The 21,521-nt window shown below is 38.6% G+C and overlaps 1 protein-coding gene across 1 annotated transcript in view; it reads right to left on the reverse strand.

Annotated features, from left to right (window-relative positions):
• The window catches only part of FAM13C (family with sequence similarity 13, member C), a 56,357-nt gene that overhangs the window by 11,531 nt on the left and 23,305 nt on the right, over positions 1–21,521 (reverse strand). Inside the window, exons 5-10 of the mRNA XM_010567892.1 lie at positions 21,179–21,242; positions 13,611–13,761; positions 7,641–7,851; positions 6,593–6,731; positions 5,065–5,146; positions 2,437–2,648 (exon numbers count right to left, since the gene is read on the reverse strand). Coding sequence (XP_010566194.1) covers positions 2,437–2,648; positions 5,065–5,146; positions 6,593–6,731; positions 7,641–7,851; positions 13,611–13,761; positions 21,179–21,242 — 859 coding nt within the window. The remainder of the gene's footprint in view (positions 1–2,436; positions 2,649–5,064; positions 5,147–6,592; positions 6,732–7,640; positions 7,852–13,610; positions 13,762–21,178; positions 21,243–21,521) is intronic.

Below are 21,521 nucleotides of genomic sequence, written 5' to 3' on the forward strand. Positions count from 1 at the left end.
TTTTGGGGGGGGGGGGGGTTTTTTTTTCCTGAAGCCTTGGACCTAAAAATTAGGAAAACTGTTAAATAAGTCACCATCTCCCAGCACAAGGAGCTAGTGACACAAATAGTAACAGGTGGCCATCCCTTTTTGGGTTACTGAATCATTCACAGGCCAATCCCAATTTTCTCTGCATCTTCTCATTCAATAACTTTACTCACAGGCTTTTTTGTGGGAGGGTTGTTGTGTTCAGAAAACCACATTCTGCTATTTCATATTCAGATCTTGTGGTTTGTCCTCTTTAGAGACACTGGGTGGTACAGGATTTTACTCTGCACCTCTGTTAAGGACACGCATTCTCTCATTTGTATTTCAGCAGGGCATTAGAGGCTTTCCACTGTTGAACTTCAGTGAGTTCAACAGGCTTTTATGGAAACACTATCCTTGCCCAAAATAACAAAATCTTGAAAAAAGAAACATTTAGCTGCTATTAGTTTACTATTAATCTAGCTCAGATTCTGATACAGGATCTAAATGTTATATATGAAATACAATGTTGCAGATAAAAATTATCTACAGTAACACCAAAGTTGCACATAGCTAAAATGAAGCCTTTGATCTTTGTTATAACCAGCAGACAACCTTATTCTGCCCCAAAAGTCCAGAATGACTCATAATCAAAACCGATCACTTTTAATGTTATACTTAAGGACCTACTAAAATATATTGTTTTGAAATAGATCAATTTGACTTCATAGTATTCCTTTTTTAGCCTCAGTTCCATAGCGGTTTTGTGTAACTATTATCAAACACCTTTGCTAACAGACAGAGTTCTCTCAACACAAGTTCTCTCTACAAGAATACAAGAAGAAAATAAATAAGATCTTTAAAAAAAAATTAAGTTTGTGCAAACATTTAATTTACATTACAGAATTCTCTGCAATAATATTTCAAGCCAGCACTGCCATTGCACACATTTAGGAGGTTCTCTCTTGGGAAATCAGAAGTCCAATTAATTGAAAAATGAGTGGGACAGAGACCCGCACCCAACTTACTCTTATAAAGAGTTTTTCTCGACAGAATTTCCTCAATGACATCTGTTTTGGTGTTGTCTGATCTCACTGCTTGCATAATAAAAAAAAAATTAACAACTGAAAATATTATCATACAGTCTGCACTGTTGGGATTTTTAGGACTATATACAAAACAGCATGGTTTTGTTGTCATCTTTTGTTTTCTTACAAAGGAGTTCTGGTTATGAAACGCTGTTTCCATTTCAGCTTTTAAAAAAAGTAGTTTATAAAAAGAAACAATTAAAAAATCAGTCATGTATGCAGAGCTCAAGATCTCAGAAGCACAGCATCATTATGCACAGTTCTAGTTTTTATATGGTAACTAGTTGTTTAAGAATGAAGAACACAAGAAAACCAAACCAAAACAAAAATTATCTCTGCCGGGTCCTTTCTGCTACTGAAATCCACGCAGAATAATTTCTTAAGTCTCGCATAGTTTAGCATTTAGTTCTTCTTCACTCTTCCTTGTCCCATTCACCCCCTCCCCTTTTTCGTTCATCAGCCAGAGTCTAAATGTTACAGTCAACATTTAGATTTTAGATACCTTTGAGGACAGAATTTATTGTCTTGCTTGGCTGTATAGCATCAGGAATAGCAACATCACTTCACAGCAAAAATAGCTCCCCCCCCCCCAAGTGTTTTGTGGACAATATGTATTGCAGAACAGCAGCTTTAGACCCTATAATGTGCCAGTAGCATGAAGGTACAGCAGAATTTAAAAATATGTACTAGTTTAAAAAAAAAAAAAAAAAATTGCCCAGCCAAGCAAGCATGTTTCATGGAATATTGCTTCTATGTTTACAAGAGTAACTGAGAACATGGAAGAGCAGAAGCAGTATCAGCACAAGTAAACGTACAAGATCAGAAGGGCAAAGCAGTCTGGATGGTTGTGCTATCCACATGATCTTAGTGCAGTGCTATCTACTGGGCAGAGGCTTTCAGCATTTCTCAGGTGAGAGGGGACCTTTATTGTCAAAATAACTTCGGGAACATTTTTAGTCACACAGTTTCTGTGGACTCAAGATAGGATTGCCTTTGCTGTCACCATCTTCAATACATGAATATGCACTTCCCGCGCACACAACCTCAAGTAGGCAGGTTTCAGCAGTGCCTGGCAAACAGTTTTATACACACATCTCTGAGTAAAAAGCACTTAGCACTATTTGAAAAAACCTTTTGCACCTCTTTTTCTGTACAACTCTTCACAGAAAAGTCACTTCAGAAAACTGCACTAAACCTCCCATCTTGTTAGAGAGAAAATGCACTGCAGTGCCAGAAGACAGAGGATGCACACGCACCAGCATACCCTGAGCCAGTTACACACTAATTAATATCTGCCTCAGGTAATAAAGTTCTGAAAGAAACAGCCATACTTGTTAAATACCTTAATAGTCTCAGGAAGGTTAAAGTGCTGTCTTTTCTCCTTTAATCGTCTCAATACACTATCCATGGTTTCTTCTACTGAGGGAGCTGGTTCCATGCTTGTGGCCTCCTGTGTCCCAGCCTCTTTAGAGGTCCCAGTGTTTTCGCAATGATCATTTCTTTGGGGTGCTCTAGAGGTACAGTTTTGCTCTTCCGACATTCTGAGTTTCAGCTCTGAAAGGCAAATTACTTGGCAAGTAAATAGATGAGAAATGTTTGCAAAGGAGTTTCCTCTGACACTACAAGAAAAAAAATCCCTACTTCTTGCTTACAGTTATTATCATACCACAGTTGTGTAGGAAAGTAACTCCGCTTCAGGTCAACATGTCACATCTTTTACCTGGTTAAAGGGTTATCTAATGGTGAATGGATGAGATGTGTCCACGCCAATGAAACTTATAGCACATATGTACTTCTCTTTTTCCTCCAAGCCTATCTTTGACATAAAAGGTGAGGACTGAAGAGGCACTGGGTTAAAGAGTGGGGTCTGGGTAGGAGTCAGTGCAGAATTTCGGTGGGAATGAGGTTAGGAAAGGGGTTTAAAAGGACAAACAGCACTTCAGAATATTTGTGGGAGGTTTGGCAGGGGGGAGGGATATGGAAGCAGAGCTTGCTCTCTCCCCCTTCTCCTCAATAAACCCATGCACTCTCAATTGATTTGATGTCTGGTGTAAGTAAGAACATGTCCAAGCCTGCTGTGGGGATTGTTTTCTAAGGATGCAGCCCTTCACAGATGCCTTCCTGGACAAGAGGCGGTGTCTCTGCAGCCCCCTGCCCCACTCTCATCCCAGCTGTGCTTGCCTGCCCTCCTGTGCTGCTGCGCAAGTGAGGAGGAGAGTGAAGGCCCTCTCCTGAGAAGGGCTGGGGAGGCTAAGCTGTGCTACAGAGCCCGGTGTGCCAGCTGCCAGGCTGCTGAAGCCAGGTACTCCAAGTCTGCATAACCAACCCCACTCTTCTTTAGTGCAATTTAAACCATAACCCTCCCTTCCAGAAGCTGCATTGCCATCCCAGCCAGGCTGCTGAGCTGGTCCTCGCAAGGAGAATCAGCCACTTTGCTTAAATGACTTCCCTTGGCAGAAAAGCACCTGAGCTACCCAGCAGAAGTCATACAGGTTACAGTGTGTCCTAGCTTCCCAGTCAGCAACCTGCCTGGATGCAATAAAGTGTGTAAGTATGTTAGCTTGACACCAAGCCAAAGACCCTGGAGCTCCACGGACCTGCACAGAGCAACAAGGAAATTGAATTGGGGTCTGAATTAGCTCCCTTAAAACCAGGCTTTGTTCCTAGCATATGCCTGGCTGGTGAAGGCCCTTGGCCAAAGCAGGAAATTGATGGCTCCAAATGTGTTAAATTTATTGAAATCCATGCAGAAACAGTAACATAATTTTTTTAGCTGTGACAGTCTGAGGATACAGGACAGGTTTGCAGGGAAACCCAGTAACTTTCAGTTAACACATAGAGCTAGGAAGGATGGACAAGCCTTATGAACTTGAAGAAGGACGTACAAGCACATGAGCATTTTTCCATTTCAGTTGCACCTGTCTGGTGAACCTCATGAATCAGTTAAAAGCAGTGTCATTACTCAGTATAGTAAAATCAAGGGTGTTCACGGGGTCGAGGCATTTTGGGTGTGAAGGTGAGGCTGATCTATGAAAGCTAGACACCCTGGCTAGCTGAAGCAATGGTTGAGCCAGAGCAATAATTTTCAGAAAGTTATCTGCGTAGTTTGACCATTTCCTCTCATTTGTCCTTCCTGGATTTGTAACACAACGTTCAAGGGAAAAAAAATAGTAATAATCTAGTAATCATGCAGCGTAGTATTTAGAGAACTTTCCAGACTAAATTTACTGAAAGATGAATTTGTAATTCTTGATTTACCACAGTCTCACCCTTTATATCCACATTCTTAACTATATCCAAAACAGAGAGGAAAGATAATACTACAATTTAATTAGTAGTGAGAATCCATTTATAATGGGGGAAAAAATGGTTTAGATAAATTATAAATAGCCTTTAAAAAAGAAATCAATCAGTCTTGGCTATATTTTCCCTGAGGGTAAGCATGTGATACACATACAGACATTAATGGAGTGGTATGCAGACAGTCAAGGGCAAAACTTGACCCTCAAGACCAAATCTAATATCAGGGAAAGATCTGTTTTTATGATCAAAAAAATAAAAGCTTTAGAGTTGTGTAACCTCAGTCCTAAAGAAACATTTTTCACCTACATTTGTACTATTACAAGGACACTTCTAATTTTGTAGTTCTCTATTTCAGACACTCATAAAAATATTCAGAATAACATTGCCTTTTGCATGAATGTTTATAGTGATGAGGGAGACATGATGTCTTTTCCCCCTTCTCCTTTTTAGCCTTGTTATGAGGGTTGAACTGGCTTACTTTAATCCCTGCTTTCAGGAATCAAAGCAAGTCATATCACCTAATGTCTTGTCATTGCGAGACTTATTGTCATGCACTGGGAAAAATAAGCAGAGTGCTGAGGTTAGAAAACTAACTGCAAAATATTTCAGGTACACTCTTACTTCCAAAAGCTTCAGCAATAAAGTGAAACGACATGCTATTATGTACCTTTGAGCTGCTTACGACCTTTGGCCAAATCATTCATCCATTTCAGAACTTCAGGATTGGAAGTCTTGTCACCATGTGAAGGCTGAGTGTAAAGAAAAAAGGAAGAATAAAACAGAAGGAATTGATGGTTATGCAATCAAACAGATAAAAACCTATCCACACACAGTGTGCTAAAAAATGTCTGTAGTTCCAACTGCACTATATCATAGTGTCATGCAGAGCATTTGGCTTAATCATGGTACTAATTTATCATGACTTATCTCTCCCCATTGTGCCACAGTGCTACACAGATCTGAGTATTTTGGCTCTGATCCTAAAAAAACCATCCAAGTCCCTGACTAATTGGGTAAGTAATCTCAGTGACTTCAAAAGGACTGATCAAATACCTAATGTTAGTCAAGTTTCTAAGTGATTTCCAGGGTGGTAACTGAAGCACTCTGTCCCTTGCAGAGATAAGCCCTTACTGCTTTAAGACAGGGATTCTCTTGGAAAACAGCACTTAAAAAATTTCAACTGAACTGCTTAATTAATCAAATGAAAAAATCCTGTGCAACAGAGTGATTTCAAAAGCCACAAACAACAAAATCTTTGCATATCAGTTATTTTTTTGCAATTATAAATTGCCTCAAAATTAAAATCAATTTACACTGGATCTTCAAAACTCAGGTATTTAAAATGGCAAAACAGTTTTGCAAAATTAAGCCTCTGAAATAATTTCTTTTCTGGTCACAGCATGATGACTGTTTAGGTATGATATTTTACTCCTAAGGGTATATGATGACTGTAGAGCAGTACGATTCACAAATGTACATTTCAGTTTGGAGTCATTGATGAGATTATAAGGTAATATACAATTTACTTCATTTTCATTTTAATGTAGTCATAAAATATCACAAATTTCCCTGTTTCATATTGTACACATCCTTAACATTGCAGATGTTTTGATATGCTTATCCCACACGATTCATATAACACAAACTAGCTCAATATGAGCAATGATCTTGCATATACTGCACAGAGCACACTGTTGACCTCAAACACCCCCCCCACCAGAAACACATCACAATTTTTATTTCTGTAATTTCTGCCATCAGCTTCTATTGAGCCCTATGCTTTGGAGGTTTACAGGAGTCTGCCTGAATGAAGGAATCTGCACAGTAGAGCAACAATTTTCAAGCAAATGACTTCTGCAAAGTAAGTAAGTAGCTTTTCATCTTTTGAAGCATTTTAGTTCACAAGCCTGTCAGCTATGTTTCACCGATTCACACTTCTCACATATCTAGAAGATGGATATTTTGCAACAAAGGTAATCCAAAGAAAATGTAAATTAGAGTCTCAGAACTATTGCATACACTGAAAGATGATAAAAAGATTGCTGAAGAAAGATAAAAATGCCTCTTTGATTATTTTCCTATCTCATTTTACCAAAAATACCCTTTCTCCTATTGTTTTGCCTAAGTTTAAATACACCGGGATTCTTGCCTACCTCTTGTAGTATTTCCCTTTGTCTTTTCAATTATTAACTTACCAGGTATTTTTTTTCTTGCTCAAACTTTTCTTCATACTTTCTAATTTTCCTCTTGAGACTCTGAAGATGCTTGGTAAGTTGTGCTACTGTTTGTGGTTCTTTGCACTCTTCACAGTTACATCTAGAAGAACTTCTTGGCCTGCAAAAGCATAGTAGCTGGATCAAATAACTGTCTATATAATGGACCGTGCCTTATTTCAGGCACACTTGACACTTTCCTAGCACTTCAGAATTTGCAGCTAGGTTCCTTTACAGGACAGACAGTTTAGTTTTACAAAGTAAGCATAAAATAATTGCTTTTTGCTTGAAGGTACCCCTAGGCTACTGTCTTTCACTCTCTCTCTTTTTTTTAATTACTTGTGGTATTTCTGAATATTTTTCAGAAGTTTTATCTGGTAGGTCACAACCTGATCCAGTATTTACATTTAACACCCACATCTTACTTCACAAATCTTCCAAATGTAAAGGGAGACTGTAACAACATGATTTGTAAAAGTAAGCTCGGGGAGTTTTTTATTACCTTGAATAAACATTATCATTTTGAAGGCAATTTAGTTTCTGATTTTTTACAATTGCAAATCAATAGATCTGATTATTATTTATATGCAGCTGACAGCTATGTATACAAGCTCTTAAGAAAGTTTGGTTTCTGTCTGAAACCCACAGCTTGGTTTCTGGGGATCACATATATGGTCTGTTCATATGTTCTATGACACTCTTGTATTCATGAATGACTCAAGCTATAGTTCTATTGCAGCTGGAATTTTTAGTATTATACCTTGATAGCACTCCCTATGTTATATTCAGTCATCAGACTAATTACTAACTAACACTTAAAACTGTCCTTACAATATTGTACTGTGTTATGACTGAAAAAACGCTAGATCCTATTTCTGGTATTGCAAACTAACCATGTCAAAATAAGCTACAATATGAAAATTTCTTGTTTATGACATAATAGTAACTGAAAAAAACCACGAAGAATCTAAGACTGTGGATTGTACAAAAATTATTTAAAATATGTAAGAATTAAAATATATTTTCTTACATCATGAAAGGTTGAGCACTTGGTGGAGAAGGGGCAGACTCTGTGTCTAGATTAAATCTCTGGCTTTGGCTAAAGATAGAGCAGCGTGGTGACAAAAGAGGATTGTCTCCATCTGTAATGTGATACAGGAGTCGACTGGTCCCTAGGGAGTGATGTTCTTGTGGGCTGCTGTCCATGTCATTCTGCCAGCCTCTGTGGGCTGGCACAGGCTCTAGAAAGAAAGCATAAACCAATATGGACCGAGGGTCACTCACAAGATATTTAGCTACCTAGATAAATACAAATCTATACTTACAGAAGTATTCAAAGCATAAGTATTCAAAGTAAACAGCAAATAGTTCAGCAAAGTATCACATGCAGGATGAACATAATACTGAGGATGAGAAAATAGAAAGGACAGTTCCCGGCTTAACATAAAGCATTTTTGAGTTCCACAGGAGAAGGTGGATGGGTGTGTTTGTAAACTACGAAGTCTAATATAAAGATGGAGAGTTTCCCAGAATAGTGGCATTAATTATATTTTCATAGATCTGTTTGCTTTCGAAAGCCACATTCCTGAAGACAACAATGAATGTACAAAACAAGTTTAATTTTATGATTTAGCGTTTAGTCCTTTGGTCAAGAGAAAGGCAGATCAAAAATATAATACGTCCTGATGCTAAGAACCTCCAGTGTTGCTTGCAGTATGCTGCGGAGTTTCATTGAGGTTTGAAGTTACATACCCATGGGTCTAAAGAACACAAGATATGAAAATAGCAACAACTAAAAACCTTCAGGTAGTTATTCAAGGTAGTGTGCAGTGACTGCTTGGAGGAGTCATGCTTATGATACTATGTTAATATTGTCTTGGACTATAAATGGAAACCTCACCTCAGGTGCCTCAACAGGTAAAATTTGTTTTATAGAGGTGGTCAAGCTAGAAGAATAATTTATTCTGGACTGACAAAGTAGGAATTGGTGAACCTCATCACACTGATTCTGTTTATGGGTAACATGGTAAACAATGGGCACATTATGGACCCTGCCTCCAGGGAATACCAAGAGCTCATCTTCCCTTTGCTATATCTGGGTACATTAATGGGAAGAACCATTGAATCTTTTTTCCTCACCCTCAGTGGGTAAATTGCGTGAGGATGATCTAGCCTAGTCAATATTTTTGCTATCAGATGATTGGTCTTTAAAGTAGATTATACTTTTAGGGAGAAACTCCATGCTTTCATAAAAGCTATCCCCCAAAAGACAGTTAATATAAGTTAAAGCAAAGGATGTGCTCTGTCTCAGATTCCCCTACATCATTTTCCATAGTACATAATATTTTACACCAGCTACATTATTTTTTCCTCTAAAACCATGTATATATACAGCCTTTGAATTCATATCTATTATTTTGTATTTCCAGGCAGCATGCATGTTATTTCTAATCAGTATTATATCTGTAATATAGCATGCATTCTAATACATTTCACAGAATCTTTTTATTCAATGAATGTCTAAAACTACACAGAAGAACAACTGTACATGGATTTACTCACAGAAGAGCAGGCAGGTTTAGAAAAGTTCTTTCACCTTCACTTTCTTTCCTTTTTCTCCTTTGTACATGGGACATGACATTTCCATGGTGAGTGGGTATTTCTTTCAGGATTTTAATGGGACCTTTGCAGTACATTTTATTTGACCTCTGCCTGACAGACACTGAAGCTACAAATCCCTATCACTGCACTGGGACAGTGGGGACAAACCAGCTCTACATGGCACCCTTCATAGAAAGAAACTATTGATTTAAAAAATAATATTTACAAGGGTCTAAAATATCATTTTATCAGGCACTATCCAACTGTTTTTGCTTTACAGACAACAAAAAATCCAATCGTATATTGTATAATCACAGTTTAGTCTTTCATGCAAAAGTTACACAACTTTTGTATCTCTAAGTACATCTACTGTAACAGCACCATCAATTATAATTATGTTAAGCATTTTGACAATGACACAATGTAGCTGATTATTAATTCTAACCTGGCATCTTTTCTCTAAGTACTTCATACTCTGTAGGTCAAATTCAACTCTCCAAGATACCAGAGCAACACCCAAAACTTCTAAATCGTGTATGAGATTCAAATCCTCCCATAGAGAGATCCAGAAAGGCATCTGGGAGAAGCAAGGGCAGAGCATTGTACCAGTCATGGGAAATTACATACACAGACAACACACAGTGATAATGGCTGGAATAAATGTTGTTCTGCAAACAAAAGTGTTGTCACTTTCTGGCAAGTAATCTTTCCTTACCCTGTAAGACTTAAAAAAAATTAATAGTTTCGGTTGGGGTTTGGTTTGGGTTTTTCTTTTTATTTCTGAAAAACAATATTGTCAATGAGAAGAAACTGGCTTCCTTCCTTTTACTTCACCATCTCTGAACTTCAAGAAACGTATAATCACTGTGAAGTAGGTTGACTAAGAATAGTTCCACTATTTCTCATGCTCTGTTATTAAAAGGAATAAATTCTTTTATAGTCATATTAAGTAGCAGTCTCCTCACTGTGAAAGGAAAATGATGTTATAAAAAAAATCAGCCAGTCTGTGTATGATAGGTGCAGGAAAAAAACTTTCCAAGATTTGAACTCTGATTTTCTGTCGACCTAGAAATACTCCTCTTGCAGGAGGCAGCCTGTACTGCTGATAAACTATATAGTCACAGACGTTTGCTCCTCTTCACATTTACAACCAGGCAATTTTACTAGGCCCAACCCAGTCTCAGAAATGGAAGAAAAGTACACATTCAAAACGAAACACTCCTGGAAGATAAATGCAAATGACAAGTACTGGCTGGAACAGCTCCAGTGTAAAACCACACAAAGCTGCAGAGAGTTCAAGGACGTTTTTTATTCAGCCAGCAAATGAAAGGGAGACAACCTGCATGCCAGGTGAATTTGGCAATATTTCCCAAAGGCCAGGGCTTTTCCATTTCCTTGGCACCAGGGCTTCCTGACAGCATTGCTCTGCTAAAGCTTGTAAACTGGTGCAACTTTGGTATGGCCCCAAGAAAGGTTTTAGTCCCAACCCTACTACAGATGCATTAAATTGCTATATACTGCCCAGAAGTGGTCAGCAAGTCATTCAAACAGATTCATTTACGTGGCCCAATTACTGTAATAGCAGAACATTTCAGGATGATGACAAGTTATAAACAACCCCATTTTTAATTAAAATTTAGGGCCATCATTCTGATTCCAGTTCTGCACAGATCCTAAACAAGACACTAAGCGTTATCCTGAGAGTAGCCCATGAACTGACCAACCATCTACCTGTGTTCATGTGTCCCATCTAACTTTAGTCTCTATTTTTGCCAAAACTGGGAACTAAAGCCACGTCTAGCCAAGCCAGTAAGTTGCCCCTTAGCCTGCATCTACTCCATCTCATCTAGTCAGTCCAGCTTAGCACTGACAAGGGCTCACTACAGGACTTAAAGCCACGATCTAGTATCTTGTAATATGCAGTATGCTTCATAACGTGGACTTCAATCATATGACAAGGCATATAGTATAAGTCTGTATTTCTGCATGTGGTATTCTTTAAGTAAAGAAATCTTTTGTATTTAAAAGTAATATGCAGATGTAATGTGTTCATCCCTCAACATGTTACATCTGTGCATGCCAGTATCAGAATTTTTAATTTAAAAGACATTTAGAACACCTTGTAGTTAAATTCAGCTGCTCAATGCTCAAGTCAAATATTTGATGTATACTCATATCCAAAAGCTATAGAAATTACTCATACTCTGCTTTTCTTTTTTTTCCTCTTAAAAAAGTTAGCTTAATACCTCCTTGCAATTCTTTATGGTCTCACTTTGCCATCTTTAATCCAAGTTTTTACATATTCAGAAGTAAACTGGAAATTGATGACTTTGCTCAGAGATAAGAGTTACTGTTCACCCCTTAAAATTTGCATCCTGAAATACCCTGCCATTTTACTAGACTGTTCTAGCTTCATTCACCATATATATAATGTATTTTTTCCTAATTTTTGTTCACTGGGATGTGAAACAAAACAAATTAAATAGACTACTCAATCATGTTTATTTTAAAAATAATACATTTGTATATTGTTAATATTAAAAGTTTTATTGCCTGATTCACTGATCAAAGCTAATAACTAGAGACGAAGTATATTATGGCACATCCTCTAAAAACTCTGTTCCTAGCCTGGTACAAGTCTCTGGACTTCCATCCAAGTTTGAGCTGAAATAGCCCATAGTCCCATGTGACAACTGTACCTAAATTCAACGTATCAGAAGATTTCAGTAGTAATTTAAGAGACAGAAATAGGACTAACTCTATCTATGCAAAATGGCAAGTTATTAAAAAAAAACCACAAACCACAAAGCAGATATTAGCAGGAATGAACGTACATTAAAATCCATTAGATGAGTAAGCTTTAACTAAAGCACAAGTTTGAACTGCTAGAGTGACAGAGCATGCTCTGAACTGTCTGAGAGAAATGCTACATCATCCAATATTTGCCTGTGTAGCTGGAGACAGGCAAATAGGAGCTAGAGAGGTTATCGGAATTAGGGGTTACTACCAGTATGATTTAAAAGAAAATCCAATCAGAACAGCAAAAAATAAGCAAAGGAAGCAAAGGGAAAAAAAGACCATCCTAACAATGAATTCCAAAACTACCAGAACAAAATAATTCAGTAAACTACTGAAAAAGGAGGAAAAACCCACCCTGCCATAAAGGAAAAGAGCCAGTGAAGATTTTTGGATGGGCTGCAAAATGTCTCTGCCTATGCAGCACAGATAGAGGATCTGTCTCTGCCTCAGATCCACACCAAGGCACTAGCACCAGTGCAAGTGCCATACGTGTATCCAACAGCTATTAAGGTATTTGCCTAGCTGGGCTAAAGCATCCTTTTTGTTTGGTTTTTTTTTTTTTAGCTAAACTACAGGATATTTAGCATTTTTTACATTCCTTCATCTTTATAATAATTTGGATTCTACATACCATTTGCCTTAACTGTGCAATGCAAACCTCAAACTTTAGAATTTCTTAAGTAGAACACTATCATTTGTGGGGGTTTTTAGGTAAATAACTTACCATTATTTCTTGCTGAAAATTCTAAGCAAACAGCTTCTGAAATAAGTTCTTCTGAACCCAGCCTTTATTCTGACATAAAGCATCAATTGCAAAGGGCTTACTGACCTATCTGCCTTAATTTGGAGCATACATGGTGAATGATTTAAGTATTTGTGTATTCATGTCACTTGTCTGGGAGATGTATTAGTCATATTGCCTTTGACCTATTTTTCACGAACAGTGATTCCTTTTCTACTGAGCATCACGACTTTGCCAGCCCTGTGACTAAAAGCTATGAATTGACAAAAATAGTGCTGAGCCTTAGGGCTATTTATTTGCAAGGACTGGTTTCCATATTGAGAAAAGAGGGAGAGAAAACACACCACAGTTTGCCCAGATAGGTAATAATACAGGCTCATGAATGATTAAAATCCACATGCTGTAAAACTCACCTTCGCTATCTCTCTGCTGATGCATTAAATTAAAATCAATAATAGGAGAAATGAAGTGATATTGCTCTGATAAAAAGAATGACAAAAATAGAATTACATGATATGGCAGGTGATCTCACACAATACAGACATAGGAAGTAAAGAGCGTAAATTTACTTGAACAAAAAAACCAGACTAAAACTGAAAATAAAAGAATCAGGATTCTTAAAACCTGTCTGAAAAGGAAGACTCCCTCTCCTTCTCTAACAGAAGGTTATAGCCATTAATTTCCATTCTTTTAACAGGCATCACCCCTTTTTACGTTACACAGCATTTGCATCAGGAAATGGTGCTTTGCATTAGCTCTGCACTGTTTCCCAGAGGACTGCAAATCTGATATTAAACTGCAAGTCACAAGGCTTTTTTATAATTGCAAATGAGAACACATCGTGGCATGGTCGCTTACCTCCACAGCTGGCCCCATCAGCTTGCACACTGGTTTGGACTGATGAAGGGACTGGATCCTTGGGTGCCGGCAGCTGAGGAGTTTCTTCCGGGGCTGGCAGAAACGCAGAGCACAGATCAGTTTCAAGGGCTTGTAGCTTCAACAAAGAATTCTGCAGACAAAAGCAGAACATTGGGCTAGATAGAGAACAACAGAACACAGCGATAGCTCTTCAACTCACTGAGCCCATTAGCAGCGCCTGCAAAGGGGTGTTCCACTAGCACCTCTGCAAGGACGTGCAAGAGAACAAACATGCACTATTCCATGAGTTTCTTGACTTCTGGTTATTTAAGTCCCAATTTATATAGATTATTCATGACACGTGGCAAAGACGACTTTATCAGCAAAAGATGATTTATTCTAGGAAGCCAAACTGAGATGGTGTCCCTTTTCTTGGTCTTGAAGCAATACATTAAGCAAGTATTTCATTCATTGGGCTGACATCACGATCTGATGACATTATGTCCCTCCCCATTTACCATTCATAAAAAAACAAATCTCCCTCTCCAGCCAGTGAGTGCAGTATGCAGCAGTGAACAACGAGTTACTGAGAACACTCTCCCTCATGGGGTTCTTGGAAGAGTTATTTTTTAATTGGCTTTTTTAGAGATACTTCTTTATGTAGACATAGCTTTTATGTAGGCTGCTGCTGCTTCTACAGGCAACCAGATCATTTCCTATCTGCTGCAAAGGTAATATTAACAGATCATTGTCACTTGCTGCAGTCAAATCAATGAGGGCAAGGCTTGTTATCTATAACATCACTTCCAGCTACTGTGTCACGCTTGGTCCATTTCTCATTTTAATCTTTATTGCTGCATGCAATATTCAGCTATACAATCTGACACAAGCATCTTGCTGTGATGTAAATGCTGTGAGAGCCCTAATCACCATCTGACTGGGCAAAACGAGTCACTGCCAATACCCCACTCATTCAGTTCCCCTCTCTCAAGGGAAATACAGCTTGCAACAGAAAACAAAATCACACAAGGCTGCCTTAATAATCACACAGCTGACACACACAGAATATACGTAAAATGTTAAGTCACTCAAATGGTACATATTTGTGAAGAGCATTTTCTGAAAAAAATAAACCTGAGTTGCAACAGAAAAAAAATTCCTCAAGTTTATACCCTGAAAAGCTCCTTTCCCCACTCTGTCAAAGACCTGAAAGCAATTTATTAATTCATTTAATGAAATAATAAATTTATTTATTGGAATAATTTCCTTTGTGTAACAATATCACCTATGTAGTAAGTAGTTTAATATGTCTTTGCATCATTTTTATTGTAATACAGCCCTTTTATAAATCCAATGATGCCAGTGTTTTTAGGTGAAACAAAATAAAAATGGAAACTAATTTGGCTGAGAACAGCAGGGAAGACTTTCAGCCTTGATCCTCTCATTCCTTTTATAGAATTCAGGCAGTGAAAAGGGAGCAGAAAGTAGCTCTTTCCAGGAGATACCTCAAAATAGGGAAGCTTTGAAAAAGCACAAGATCACCATAACTAGATCCTGCAACCCTCCATGTGCTTTCAGGAGTGCTTCAAAATCCATGTGCCGTTCCACAGATCAGATTAGGTTACAATCAAACACTTGGACTTAGGCCTCAGCTTAGGTCAAAAAGGAAATCCAGGAACACCTTCCTTTTCCTGGTCCCAGAGCAAACAGCTCTGGCCATTCCTATGAGAAGCAGCATGATATTAGAGACATGTGAGCAAAGAAATGGCTTGTGTTATACATTCATTTTAGAATTAAGTTTCTCTCATCTGTTGTCAAGATACATTTTGACATCTCATCCTATAAAACCAAAAGAGAAGTGATTGGAAGATCAAGCACTGATTCATAATTAAATGCCTAAACATAATACCATTCTTTAAAAATATGGCATGATATAGAGCTGGTTTCTATGATCTGAGGCAGAAGATAACATTTACTATTCCCAGGTACAGGTTGCACTAACAACCTACCATTATCTGGCCCAGCTGTCATTTCTAAGGATAATTTACCCATCTTGACCAGCAGTGCCTCGTCTTCACACCTCAGTTTCTCCAGGACTCCTGAACGACTGGCATTTTTTCCATGTCATTTACTGACACTGCTTGGTCCAATATTTTACGTATATTACTTCAAACTGATCTGGGTCCTTTAACCTGTCTGCCAGAGTATACCAGGTGTGCAAATGTCCCCAACATGGGCTTTATCTGTGAAGACCAATATAACAAATTCACTCAGCTTCTCTGTTTATAGCCGTATCACCTTAGTGCCCATTTTACATGTCAGCCAGCCAGCAGTCCCAGTGATACCCTATCTGGCTTCCTGCTTTTGATGTACTTAGTAGAATTCTTACCATTAGTTCGAGCATCTTTTATGAGGTACCTTCAAAGATTTCTTTAATCCTCTGCAGGGCTTCAATTAGAGACAGAATGATGGAAACCATCTCACCTTCAACAGCTTTCAAGTAGCAGTGAATTTTCCTTGTCAAGGGAAAGGTGCCGACTTGAATTGTACCCGTGGCACTGTTTTGGAAAGGGTTTTTATGACATGACAGGCCTCATTTCCCACTGCCTCTCATCCCAGCTAGACCCAAACAAACAAAAAGGCTGTGGAATTATCACAACAGACAGGCAGTGTTTTACAGTCATTAATGTCATCTAGCAAAAGGTGACTATACCACTTACAAACCAGTGAGGACTCTGATCCCAGCCTGGACTTTATCATGAGAACTGCTGATGGCAAGTAAGGAGAACATAGGCAAACATATCAGAACAACATACCAATAAGGAGAATGTAGGCAAATAACTGACAAAAATACCTAACCTTCACAGGTTGTTACTTCAAGCATTTGACAAAAAAATTCCCATATCAAGAAGGAATATTCACTTTGCATCACCATTTCTTATGATACATTAATATTTATGGCAAGTTCAGTATAAAAACATTCACATAGACTACATTGTTAAACATGGTATTTCGGCAATGCTTATCCTGTAATTCACCAGCTGGTTTATATTCAGTTGCTCTAAATTATATTTTTCACCCATCTGTGGAAGGTGGGTGGATGGCAAATTTCCAGTCACTGTCAAATACTAAAAAAAAAAAAAAAAAAAAAAAAAAAAGTAATAATAACAGAAATACTTTTTTCGTGAATGTGTCCTTGAAAGGGGTTTGATGTAGGGAGAAAAAGAGTAAGTAGTTTTGATCATTTTGATGTTACCAGGAAGACGATGAATCTGGAGCATGCCATCAACCTCATCTTACTCCGAAAGCACAGCTGAGTACTTTGGTACTGCCACAGCACGCTATACATGAAAAGTCACCATGTATTTATGGGAACGCATGTAAGGAGACATAGCTTTAAGCAAAGGCCAAGCACAAAGCTGCCCAGGGTCACCAACTCATGGGCGACAGGAGCATCCTAGTAAATGGTAGGGCTGACCGTGCTGCCTGCCCTGCAGCATGTGCTGTCCTGCCCCTTTCAGAGGGGTGCCTGAAGTACCGGCAATGCCAGAGCAGCTGGCCTGGATCCTGCCAGCCTCGGACCTCCCGCGCCATGGCAGGAGCAGTGCAGCCCCCTGTTTCTGCAACTGCAGCCCAAACAGAGCAGGAAGGTGGTCTGGGAGAGGACATGGCCATATATCAGCAACTGGCAGCGTGCTCTCTTTCCTTGGGCTCGTTGGGGGCAGGCCAACATGCTACCAACTGCGGGCGAAAGGAAGGCAGGAAGAGAGAAGAATAAAGTCTGAGCCCTGTCTTCATCTTCTCAAACCTCCCAAGTTCATTTGAAACCTTACTGACCACTTCGAACTCCCCCCTAATTCTCCACTACTTTCCAGTACCTCTAACAGACCTGATGGGACTGCAGGCATCCTGGCACAGTGGGGGGATGTGTACTCTTCTGCACTGCACACACTCAGGAATACATCTAATCTGGAGATGAACCAGCCTGTGCACATGCTACTTAAAGTTCTCCAATGGTCCAGACCTGCCCCTGGGGCCCAGCTGGGCCATCTCTGCTCTTGGCCATTTAAAAGAAATTGCAAAACATGTTAGAAGCAAATACAAACAGCTAAAATACTTAGAGAGGGAAACGTTAGGTTATGATGAGTACCATCATAAATTTTAGTAAGCTCTTATATGGAAAACCAATATCACTGAAGTAATTTAAGCTATGGCATATTTTATCAGCTAATGATTTCAGTTCAAATACTTCAGATTTGATGCCTATTCCAGCTTTACTCTGGTGCCTAACACTAGTATTTCTGATGCATGCAGTAATTCCTGATCCATGCTAATGCAAGTGAAAGGACATATTAATATTTAAAATGGATCCTTAAGTTTCTTTGGAAAAATAACCATATTGCTGCCTCTTAAGAAAAGTATTTTGCAAGTTTGAAAAAGAAGGAATTATAATTGTCTTGGACAAAGGTTTCTTATCTCTTCTTATGTCCTCTTAAAGTAACTGACAATTCAAAGAACTTGAGCTATGCCAATTCCACCAGAAAAAGAAAAAACATCCTGCATCGTTCCAGATCAAAGATAATGGAAAAATAAAGACATTTACAGTAAGTCTGAGGAAAACAGAACGACAGACAGTGTGGTATTTCTCTCCTATTTGTTATTTCTGCCAATGCTTTAAGAAAACATAGTCATTAAAGTATCATACTCTTGCCTGCTGGAGAAAACACAGTACAAAAGGATTGCCATTTGCAGAGGAAGCTCATCCTGTAGAAAAGAAACCATCTTTACAAACTATTAAGCCTGTAGACTGTACCTCACTGACCATCTCTCTTTCCATCCAATGATTACTGAAAATCAAGAGCTGAGGCCTTAGGGCAAGGAACTGTTGAGATGATAGATAACCTCCTACATCTAGAGAGAAATAGCACACACCTACACTCACACTGCTAAATCCCTCTGGAGAATGGGACACTGAATGAACAAATTCTCCCAATTTATCACCAAAATGCTGTGGCAATGAGGGGAGTCCCCTGACATAGCTTATAAACTTTTCCACGGTAGGTGCCATCAGTAACAACCTCTCCAGCCAGAGGTCCCTGCATGGGGCCCTGCAGGATTGGTGCCATGTGACATGTTGGTCAGCATGTCCAGGGGACCATAGCCTGATGGGAGACAAGGCACCAAATGGAGCCTCGCAGTCCTGCACTCTCCCTTATTGCACCAAGAGCTACAGCACTGCCAAACCTGCTAATCAATCAGTGCTCACTGTGTATCTACAGAGAGACCAGATAGGTAACAATGGCCAGAAGAGAGCCACGGCTGTTAGAAATAACTTCTTTCCCTGATAAAGCATTACTGTTATCAGCATCCTTTGTTTCATCCTTGTGGATGTCCTAAGGTCTGGTAAATTTAAGAACTGATGGAAGAGGAAAAGGGAATGCCCCACCCATAGACCCTGCTCAGTCTCAGTCTGGAGCCTGACAGGGAGAAGGGAGGAGAAGCAAAACCCAGATTTGGTGCTTTCTGCATAAACTGAAACCACCCTGCCCCACACATGGTGTTTCTGAATATTAAGGATGCCTGCACCCTGCCCCTCGGCCTGCTCCTGCCCCTCCAGGACAGGAAGGCAGCTATTCTATTATACCCGGTTTATTGATGGATTTACTGGATTTATGAAATCACCTGAGGTAGAGAAGAAGAATAATCCAAGCTTTCAGCATTTAATGGCCTTTGAAGTGATTCATATAGAAAAGAAACTGAGCAAATATCAACCTGTTCAATTTCTTGACTCTAAGGAAATTAATGCTTTTGTATGTCACATTGGAACAGCGATGTATAAAAGCATCTCCCTTGCTTTTTAATCTAAGAGTTCAGGTTAAAACACGATAGGCATATTTTATGTGAACAAAAATAAATCTCTGCGGTATCTGTTATGGCAATATTTGTGTCTTGAGGCATATGACATTTTCAATTCAGAACTTCCTTTATGGGGAACAAACAAGCAACAATAAGATAGAACAAGATACACCCTGGGTCTATATAATGCCACGGGTGAGCAGTGAAGAGAGACACCACTTTCTCTAATCCTAGAGGGGAACTTATTTTCTTATGACACATGACCATTTGGGTTTGCAGTAGACCTGAGACACAATACAATCTAAGATTTTGGAAAAGAAAGCACCAGAATGTAACCCTTGCTCATTTCCCATAAATTATTAATATTTTAATTTCTCATCTAATTATCTGTTTTAATGTCTTACACTGATTTTATTTATTATAATATTTTATCTTAACCTTTAAGGAATCCTTTACAAGAATTTTAAATGGGAGGTTTTAAGTGGAAGCTTTGGTGATTATTTGCAATGGGGCTTCTCAAAAGAAACAATAACTTAATGATTTCTGTCAGGGCCTTAATTGGCTAGACAGTGGCTGAGTATACTCCCTTATATCGGTCATGGAATGTGCCTTATGAGTTAGCACTGACATTTTCAACAGTGAGCTGCACAACAATGATGCAAATGCACAGGAAATAGTTCATAGTAAGGGGAAGATTAAGTCTGAATTCCTTTAGAAGGACTTCCCCCAATGAAAGTCAGGCATCTATTAATAGACATAGATATTCTCTGGCTCATTATGGAAACAAATCTGTCTTTTCCATGGTTTCACAGGAATGGGCTTCCTTTCCCCCCAGTTCTTTTTTTCGGCTGCTTCTGTTGTTCAGTTGTCTTGGTCTACGCTTAAAAATATTGTTTGCTCCTTGTTTAAGTTCAGTATTGCTCATTGCCCTTGCAGCGCGTAAGCATACTCTGTGCTAGTATGCAGATACCCCTGTTTGTGGGAGATGCTTTATAAGGTTTCCTACTTTGAATAATTGCAAAGCTTGGTTTTGGCCTCCAGTATTTTGCTGATTGTGGGAATCTAGCCCAGGCTCACCCATTGTTTGACACGATCTCACAAACAGCTTCTTTGTGCTCTACTCTCACAGCATCCTCCTGGATCCCTGTGATCTCACAGCATCCATAATCCCTGTGAAAACAGCTCTTGTTTCGAGCGTCACAGGTGTTATTTGGCTTTTCTTGCTTCCTCTCTTCACTTCAACTCTCCCCTCCTCCCATCTTACTTTTTAAAGTAGCTTTTAGACCACATTGTACTGTTCATTGTTTATTTATATAGGATGTAGCAACCTTGAGAACCCCTTATTTTTAAACAAAACATCATTGATAGCTGAACATTTTTGAGCTGTAATACAAGGGAGAAATCAAGTGTTCTTGAAAGATGGCATTTCACTCGGTCAATACTGAATGTTTAATTATTTTCTGAGCACAAACAGAAAGCAGCATGTTGGCTTAAAATATTTGAAAAATCTCTTGCTTCTGGCTTTTAAACTATTATAGCAGTCTCAAGTCACATTTATAAGCTTTTCTCCAAAAACATGATCAGAATGGTCCATTAAAAAGCTAACCTAAGATTCTCAGGTGATTACATTATTCCAAGACCTTAGAATTAACAAAACCAAACACCTAATTCAAAATTTGTAAAATCATATTTCAACTTTTGGTTAAGCTTACCTCATTTAAACTGTTGAATTGCTCAGTTCCTTCTTTTGGTGAAATGCTTATGTTCTGCTCTATTCTACAAAACAAAACAAGAATTTTCACTCAATAGATTGCTTATCTGTGCTGCAAATATTTCAAACTTTTCATCACATCTGTACATAAATTACAAGTTATGGGATAAAGTTGTTTTAATTAAAAAATAACATCTCTATGAAGGTTACATCTGTTATTTTATACCTCACTCAAACAGTGATTTTCCTGGAATCCTAAATAATATATTTAAACTGTGAATGAGGTCCTGGAAATTATGACATTAAAATCCGGGCTCATTCTGTTACACAGAAGAAGTTCTAAA

Source organism: Haliaeetus leucocephalus, unplaced genomic scaffold (genome assembly GCF_000737465.1).
Source record: "Haliaeetus leucocephalus isolate CR32 unplaced genomic scaffold, Haliaeetus_leucocephalus-4.0 Scaffold229, whole genome shotgun sequence".
NCBI classification, from domain to species: Eukaryota; Metazoa; Chordata; class Aves; order Accipitriformes; family Accipitridae; genus Haliaeetus; species Haliaeetus leucocephalus.